Genomic DNA, 9363 nt, shown 5'->3' with positions numbered 1-9363 from the left:
TTGCAATGATATTTCACAATATTACTGTTTTACTGTAATTTTGATCAAATAAATGCAGCCTCTGTGAGCATAAGAGACTTATTTCAAGAACTTCATAAAATCATATTGTCATATATAAAATACACAGATAGAAAATGAAATGCAGAATTGCTAAGTAAATGCAATGCTTGATTTCGGGCTTTATTTACTGGGGGTTGGAACACATGAATGCAAATGTAAATCTTAATGAGGTTAACATTATGCAATGCCTTGAATGTTTCCATCTTTCCTGTAGATTATTACAGCTTGGAATGGATGGGACTCTAATAAAACCACAAAATTTACCTAGTCTCATATATATGGTTGCCAGAAATCCAGTGGGTCATTTTCTAGCATGGGATTTTGTGAAGAAACATTGGAATGAACTAGTAGAAAAGTAGGTGCAATCCATTGCTTTTTATTTATGTTAGAAAGGTGTAATATAACAGCTGTGATATGTTTATTACTGTGCATATAACATGCTTATGTCTCATTATCAAAGGTTTCCGCTGGGATCTTTTGGAATCAGAAATATAATTGTTGGCACTGTGACTCAGTTCTCATCCACAGAGGAGTTGAGAGAGGTGGGTTGTTCATTTGTTGTTTAGAGGGAATGATCATCTGTTTTGATGGTTCATTTACAGCATTGCTTTTTGTTCTTTTTGTGTTAAGGTTGAGGATTTCTTCAAGTCCATCACAGAGCAGGTATCTCAGCTGCGTGTCATACAGGTGGCCACAGAAAACGTGGAGAAGAACATTATGTGGCTCTCGAGGAATCTAGAGACCATGAGGACTTGGTTGCAGCAAAGACTCAACTAAAATGTAAACAGAAGACCAACATTTCAGCCGAGCATTATACTAGTTTTTACTAGTATAATGGTTTTTGGTTTATTAATCAGTATCAGGATCAGCTCCGAAACTCCATTTGACTTTTCAAGTTTTCTACTGTTGGTATTTTTTTAGATAGTGTTTTAATTATTTTGGGTAACAGCTCATATACTATAATGCATGATGTGTTTGCTTTTTTTGGTTTACTTCAATAAAGAGGTTTATAAACGGCTATGCCGTTTCAAACCTCTAATCGCTTTGTCTTGTTGTTTTTCTTTGCCTCTGATTGGTCTCTTGACAGCTGTGCCACATTTTCTAACTAATGTTGATAGGACTCTGACTATTAATTGGTGGCACAAAATCATACTTGAAGATGCTGAACATTAATGAACCAACTAAATAAGGTTTGGAATAAAAATAAATAAAATGTTTTGTATAAGGGAGGATGCAACTGAGTCTAGCCTAAAAACAAAAATGTGTCTTATGAAACATGACAATGACAGAAAATGGATTAAAATGTAGTATAAACGTGACATTTGAACTTTTGTTAAAAGGACATTACTTTTAGTTTTCATTTACTGATATCACATTTTGGACATTTATCACCTTGACCTTCACTAGCTTGTTTGTTACTGCAAAGTAAGTATCAACAAGAATGATTAGATAAAATATATAAACTACTGAGTAATTTGGAACCAATTCAAAACAGTTTAGCATCATTCACCTACCCGCAGAACATACATCGCTAAGCTTCATTAGGTTTAATTCAGATCACCTTTCTTTGTGTCATGCTCAAAAGACTGTTTAACATTGGTTAAATATCACAAGTTATATGCAGACATTAATAGACCGAAAAAGAAATTCAACCATCATAAACCACTATCTTTCCCTTGCTAAAGAGGGTATGGTGATGATCATGTGTATGCCTGCTTAACCATATTTTGGGGACAAATTTGTAGCCAGAACTGAGCTAAGGAATGTCTCCATTTAGAAAGCTAAAGGGATAGTTTACCTTCAGTTGCTGGTCCCCATTGACTTCCATAGTATGGAGAAAAACACACACAATGCAAGTCAATGGGGACCAGCACCTGAAGGTGAACTATCCCTCAAGTAGGTCTAAACGTGTGTTAGACTTCTACTGTCGCTAGGAGGCAGTATTGCTTTGCTTCAGTTCACAATTCACTCAAGCACTCAAGAGTATTTAGATATTTTTCATCGAATTACATTTTCTCTTTCATTCCCAGAGTACTTCAACTTAGAAAAAGAGCTGTATGCCTGAATTATATCAACTGCATTAAGCCAGTGCTCAGTGGGAAATTGTAAAAAAAAAAAAAATTAATATTAAAACGCGTAGCAAACAAAGATGCCCAAACTACATGTAATTATTTTGATACATATTTATTAATCTGGTGATATGGTGGTTTATCCGTCCGGTTTACTAGCTGTTTCCACTGTATCTTCTAAAATAAACAGTAAACCGCTGTTCTTAAGAGTACAATGACCTGACTTTTTATAACGGTTCCACTGGTGCCCAAATGTGCTGCACACTGCAAGCTCTTGAGAATACACCAGCCTATTGTAGTGTGTTTTCACAGAGTCAAATTGTTTGCATGTGATTGTCCAAATTGCTTAACAGTGATGCTATTTCAGTTTTTCTGGTTGAGCATGTCAGTAAGTCTTAGCGCATGGAATCGGCAAATCATTTAAATCAGCAGGAATATGGAGCTATTGGTATGCATTAATCTTTTTATGACCTCTTGGTTGTTTTTCATATATATTTAGATTTGGTGCTATTTTAATCCGTTTTTTTAATCAGAACTTTGTACATTTTTAATTCAAAGATCTGTGTCTGTGTGATTGTATATGCGATGTTGTCTTTAATGATAAAATAATCAATATGCCAGGCATGCAGCAAGTTACATAAAATACAGTGGCTGTATTTCTCTCGGAGGGCAGAGGCAGCGGCGTCTTAAAGGGACAGTTCACCTAAAATGGAAATTCTGTCATTATTTACGCGTTCCAAACCCGTTTCAGTTTCTGTCTTCTGTGAAACGCAAAAGGAGATATTAGACTGGATGTTTGGAAACCAGAATAAGAAGAATCAGAAAGAAATGTATTGCCAAGTAGACTTTCTCTGGTGAAACGTCCAGTCCACAGCTGATAGATTGATAGATACACTGTAAAAAAAAAAAATCCATAAAATTTACTGTAAAAAACTGGCAGCTTTGGTTGCCGGAATTTTACCGTAAAAAAAATATGGTAGCAACATTTTAGGTTTTGCAGTTTTAACTTAAATTTACAGTTAAATACCGTAATTTCATTAACTGATATAATGTTAATATACCAACCTATTGAAGTATTGAAATCTGTTTTGTACCGTTGTAATACACGGATAACCACCAAATGCAGGTGGTGATGAGAAAGTCACATGATGAACCAAAACCCATCACAAGCAGCTTTTAAATAATAACAAATATAGAAGGTGCACAGTGTCATTCACACAAACACTAAACACCATCATGGTAACATTAATTTAACAACATTAGGTGTAACACACAACCCTAATATACAAAACTGATAAGAAAAAGCTAAGAAGAAACAGTTATTTCAACAAAAAAACATCAAATTTGAAATGTAACGCAGGAAATTCTGGGAATGTCAATTTACGGTTATTCACTGTAAATTATACGGTATTTTTCACTTCCAAAAACGGTATACTACTGTAAAATTAATGTCCAATACATGTAATGTCCAATACAGTTTTCACCGTATATAGTAGGGGAATTTACCGTTAACCATTTAACAGGTTTTTACTGTAGCATTTTTACAGTCTTTTACCGTTAAATTCACGGCCATTTTTTACAGTTTAGATAGATAGATAGATAGATAGATAGATAGATAGATAGATAGATAGATAGATAGATAGATAGATAGATAGATAGATTTTTTGGGGATTATCCATCCATTTAAAAAACATTTATAATGCTCGACAGCACGTCAGAATGGCCAGTTTTGGGTGAACTGTCCCTTTAAACGGGGCAGCTGAAGGGGGAAGTAAAACTCAGGTTGCTTGTTTGACAGCAGTGATTACCCCTCTCAGCTCGTGTCCGCTGTTATATCGATAAACAGTGTGCAGTGATGGTTCAGTAAACCGCTGATCGATCATTTTAATGCGGTGAAGTGGGAGAGCTGTAGATTAGGCTAACGATGCTAAGCTAGCACCAGTTGATCTGATGCGTTCCTGCGTTGAATGAATGTGTGACTCTTCAGCCTTCCCAGGATTAAATACCCGCACTTTCAACTGAAACAGAATTTGCTTTTTACTTCAGACCTGCAATTAAGCATTTACGTTAAACATGGAGACGTTTGAAAGCGGTAAGGCTGCAGCTAATATGGACTCTTTATTTGTACGCGAGGTCGTGCACTGCAAAAAGTTATCAGCTAACATGCTACCGCTAGCCGCGTCGCTTTTTTATGTATAATGCAATTTAAACTCCTTAAGTACTTCTCTTGTAGTGTGATAACTTGTTTTTAATCATAGTCCTGGTTATGTGTCAATGATTTTAGAGTTAGTTATGGAGTTGCTTAGAACGAATGATAAAATGTATGCAAAGTTCAAGCAGGCTAACAAGACACATATGAATAGCATTTAAATAGCCATCAGTGCATCTGCTTCACAAAGTTCACAGTAGGTCGTGACAGGAGCTCTGATTAAATAAAAATGTATCAGTGTTTATGAGGGGGTGGAAATGTCAGTAAATCAGATCAGTGGTTTATTTGTTTTGGGGACTCATTCACGTGATGTCTCACAGTGCTCTGCTGTCAGCAGTCTGCATTTGACTTTATATCCCATTTAAGTTCTCACTTCTCATCTGTCAGTCTGTGTGCATCAGACTCCAATCTCCAAAGAGATGTCATGTTTTGCACAAATCCTGGCAAGGTGACATTTGCTGCTTTGTGGTTTTATGGTCTTGCGTAAATTTGACACGCTGACCAGCTGGTCACTTTTTAGTACTGTCTTTACTTGTCTCCTAGTTTAAGTAACTTAAGAGCTTCAGCCATCTAACTGTCACGAAATACAGTTGTCTGTCAGTGGCAGACTAAAAAAAAACTTTCTTCCATTAACCTACTTGTTTTGTTGACTTCCTGAATGAAAGTTTGAATAGTTTGGCTGACAATGTCAAGAACATATCTGGGTCATATTTCATATACATACATATATATATATATATATATATATATATATATATATATATATATATAATTAACATGAAGCAAAATGTCGCGTTCTTAATACTGTCATGCAAAAGATAGTATTAAATTGTATAGTATTTAAACATCGAGGTAGTTTATGTTTCAAATGAGTCTTTTACTTTGGATGCATATTATTATTGTAATGAGAATTTGAGAACCAAATGTACTTGGTCACCATGAACTCAAAATTGACAAGTCTTATTTTTGATTGAATATTGTAGTGCATTTACTTTTATAAAAATGACAAATTATAAATGATTTATCAGTGTAGTTACATCATAATTTTTTTAATGTGCCCTCTTAATTGTTCTTCGAAAACATTAACTTCTCGCAACAACGTCTATTTTCTGATGACGTGTGCACCAGGTGTAGTGCCGAAATTTGCACCCTGCCAGATTATGCACCCACTAGTATTGCTAGGTTTAGGGGTAGGTGTGGGGGAGGGGTTAGGATTAGGCAATCAGGTAGCGATTTCAACGAGGGGGTGCATAATCTGGCAGGGGTGCAGAATTCGGCACAAGGGCAGGACAATAATAATCTGTCACTTCCAGCAACCTGTCACTCACATGAGATCACAGCAATTAGCTAACAGCAACGATCTGGTTAATTGCCGATGGACAAAACGAAGTCCTGCCCTACTTTTTTCTTACCAGAGAAGTCGTTTCACTCAGATACATATCACAGTTGGAAAGAAAAGATGATCGAGAGTTTCATTTCTTGCAAACTTAACATAAGTATAATATCATAATGCAGAACATCTTTAAAAAATAGGCTGACTTTTAATCACATATGCAAAATATCCTTGACATGTTTTTGTGAGATTTACAAAGGAACTGTAGCAAGTGTTTGCTTAAAGTGTTTGCTGAAGAATTTACAAACTCTGCACAGTACTACATGAAAGTGTTGCACTAACGGTAAATGAGGCATGTGATTTTGATAAAAAGAAGTTGAAATTCAGGTCACTTAAAGAACAAGAGTATTTGTGCAGCAGTCATGAGTTTGACCCCAGGTCAGCAGGTAGGATATCAATGTGGTTTCAAGCAATGTGTTAAATGGCAATTTGATCACTGTTAACTTGATTTGTTATTGAATTTATTTAGTCTAATTCTCTGTTGAAGGAGGAAGTAAAAGAGGACCAATGCAAACACTTTATTTTCTGCCAGTGTATTGACAAATCTTATGCAGACAATAGTTGAGGCACATTGAATTGAGTATAAAATAGTTTATGCTGTACATTGGTGACAGCCTGTGGTCATGGGTGCAAGTATTAACTGGAACAGTCTTCATGTCTGTCTGCGCAGATGCATGAAAGTAGCTTCTTTCATCTTCAGTTTCACTATCGTTTAAACACTTGTGTAGGCTGACTACAAAATCGCTTTTCAGAAATGTTCTAACTCCGATATCTTAGATGGTAGCACTCTTGTCAACAGGAAGCCACTTTCAACAACTGTGCTTTTGTATTCACACACCATTTTCTGTTTCCACTGTAACCTACAGAAAGAGCTCCACTGCCCAGGAACATGATTGAGAACAGCATGTTTGAGGAAGAGCCAGATGTGGTGGATTTGGCGAAGGAGTCCCCATCCTACCCCATCGACTCGGACGATGTGGTCTATGAACCCCGCAGCTCGCGACTGTTAGTCCGAGGCCTTGGAGAAAACGACCTGGATGAAGATGAGGAAGATTACGAATCATCTGCCCGTCTTCTTGGAATGTCCTTCATGAATCGCAGTTCCAACCAGCGCAGCATTGCCTCATCCTACCCCCGCCAGCAGCATTCTGGATCGTGCTTGAAGCCTTCGACTAAGACAACGGTGGTAGGTGTTCTCATCCTGGTGCTGGTGGCCTCCATGTTTATGGTCATCTACTTCCTGCCAGGCTGCACTTTCACCAGAAAAGGCTGCCAGAAGACCAATTCGACCATGGACAGCATCTATCCCATTTCCACAAGTGGTGAACGTTTCCCATGGACCGAGTTGAGGTTACCGCCTAGTGTGCATCCTGTGCATTACAATATTTCACTCCATCCCAACCTGGCCCTCATGACCTTCCAAGGCTGTGTATCCATCTTGGTGCAAGTGTTGCATGAAACAAAGAATATTGTCCTTCACAGTTCTGATATGAACATAAGCAAGGTCACTTTTGAAGGTAAAGAGGTCCACGTCCTGGAGTACAAACCTTGGCAGCAAATCGCCATCAAATTTCCAGAAGATCTTAAGAAGGGACAGTATGTTTTGAACATTAATTACACAGCAAAGCTCTCCAACAGCTATGATGGCTTTTACAACAGCTCATATGTCGACACAAATGGTACAAAAAGGTATTTGCAGCCCAATTAACCTTTGTGTAGCCTTCTGAACAGTTGGGATACATTTGAATGAACTATTCAGCTTCAGTGTATTGATTGACAGTTACTTCTACTTAGTTATATCTTTATGCCTCTCAGACACATCCTTTAATTCACTCCATCTTTCTTCTAGAGTTTTGGCCGCTACTCAATTTGAGCCCTTGGCTGCTCGCAAGGCTTTACCTTGTTTTAACGAGCCAGCTTTTAAATCAACTTTTACAATTAAGATGACCAGAGAACGCAAGTACATCAGCCTTTCAAACATGCCCAAGGTGGTTATTTTTGATTGATTGATTGATTGATTGATTGATCTGCTTTTTTCACTTTTAATTAATAGGCTAATACATAAAACATTTTCATTGCTGTTTGGTTAGGTCATACATGTTTTGTAACTTCTATTTTAGTCTTTCTCATTTAAGAGACTAATCTATAAAATATTTAATTACTTTCTTAAATTTAATTGGTTTATATATATAATTCTTATTACAGCTTCTGTTTGTTTTATTAGTCTTTTTACTTTTTCATTTTAGTTTTGATATTTTTATGAGTTACAAATATTGTCATGCAAGTTTGTTCTCAGATCATAATATATAAGTTTTGTCATTTTATTGTCCAATGTTTTTTTATTTTCTAGGTCAAAACCACAGATTTAAAAAATGAGCTTCAAGAAGATGAGTTTGAGAAAAGTGTTCAAATGAGCACTTACCTAGTTGCATTTATTGTGGCTGAGTTCATCGGTGTCAGTAATAATGTTTCTAAAACTATGGTATGTTGTGTTCTCAAAATCAATGTCTTGTGTTACAAATATTATGTAAACATATTGCATTATGGTATTTTATTTTATTTTTTTCCCAAATTTTGTGCAGGTGTCTGTGTATGCCATTCCAGACAAAAAGGATCAAGTGCAGTATGCTCTGGACACAGCTTGTAAACTGTTGAAGTTCTACAATACATTCTTTGACAACGATTACCCGTTAAGCAAGCTGGGTGAGACACCTTTCCTTAAAGAAACTCTTCAAAAAGGGATTATTAGATTTCTAGAATAGCTGGACATACACGCTAAAGTTGCTTTACAAATAACAAACCTAAAAGTGTTTATTTCTAGTGACATGACGTGACCGAATGTCCTTTCAAAATCAATAGATCTAGTGGCCATTCCTGACTTCCTCGCCGGAGCCATGGAGAACTGGGGACTAATCACATTCCGTGAGACGACTTTGCTAGTAGGGAGTAATTCCTCCTCTGTAGACAAGCAACTGGTGACCTCTGTCGTTGCTCATGAACTTGCCCACCAGGTAATTCACTTTATAAATAAAGCAACATTCTCATGACAGGGAAATAATAGTCATGTTTGGTGGCTGCTTTACCAGGGTGTGTGTATTTAAGTATTGTTTACATCCAGCTTTGATTACAATGTTGACCTACTTCAAGTTTTTTTCTTAAAGGCATAGTTCACCAAAAAATGAAGCATTTACTCACCCTCATGTTGTTCCAAACCTGTATAACTTTATTTCTTCTGTTGAACACAAAAGAAGATATTTTGAAGAATGTTGGTAACCAAACAGTTGCTGGTAGCATTGACTTCCATAGTACAGAAAAATATATATATATTGAAGTCAGTGGCTACCAGCACACCTGTTTGGTTACCAACACTTCAAAGTATCCTCTTTTGTGTTCAACTCATACAGGTTTGGAACAATGTGAGGTGAATAAATGATGACCGAATTTTCATGTTTGAGTGAACTATCCCTTTAAGCTTTCACTCCAAATTTTTGGCACAAGTGAATGACAATAGTGATATTGACATAAAACATATATTATAAATGCTATGTCTAAAATAAATGTAATGTCTTTCAGTTCAGTTGAAAAGGCTAGTCGGAAATGCTGTGTGCATTATGTCATGTCCTGTTTTTCTG

General features: G+C 36.5%; 2 protein-coding genes across 2 annotated transcripts in view; both read left to right on the top strand.

The window, feature by feature from the left end:
• The window catches only part of erap2 (endoplasmic reticulum aminopeptidase 2), an 11063-nt gene extending 9964 nt beyond the window's left edge, over positions 1-1099 (top strand). The window contains exons 10-12 of the mRNA XM_016238280.1: positions 275-415; positions 521-602; positions 691-1099. Of these exons, the coding sequence (XP_016093766.1) occupies positions 275-415; positions 521-602; positions 691-837 (370 nt within the window). The 3' untranslated portion in view covers positions 838-1099. The remainder of the gene's footprint in view (positions 1-274; positions 416-520; positions 603-690) is intronic.
• Positions 1100-3924: 2825 nt separating this feature from the next.
• The window catches only part of lnpep (leucyl/cystinyl aminopeptidase), a 16078-nt gene continuing 10639 nt past the window's right edge, over positions 3925-9363 (top strand). Inside the window, exons 1-6 of the mRNA XM_016238325.1 lie at positions 3925-4221; positions 6598-7420; positions 7581-7719; positions 8082-8213; positions 8314-8434; positions 8591-8742. Coding sequence (XP_016093811.1) covers positions 4203-4221; positions 6598-7420; positions 7581-7719; positions 8082-8213; positions 8314-8434; positions 8591-8742 — 1386 coding nt within the window. The 5' untranslated portion in view covers positions 3925-4202. The remainder of the gene's footprint in view (positions 4222-6597; positions 7421-7580; positions 7720-8081; positions 8214-8313; positions 8435-8590; positions 8743-9363) is intronic.

The sequence above is a fragment of the Sinocyclocheilus grahami genome, unplaced genomic scaffold (genome assembly GCF_001515645.1).
Source record: "Sinocyclocheilus grahami isolate Dianchi unplaced genomic scaffold, SAMN03320097.WGS_v1.1 scaffold535.1, whole genome shotgun sequence".
Taxonomy (NCBI): Eukaryota; Metazoa; Chordata; class Actinopteri; order Cypriniformes; family Cyprinidae; genus Sinocyclocheilus; species Sinocyclocheilus grahami.
This window is presented reverse-complemented; position numbering and strand designations above follow the sequence as displayed.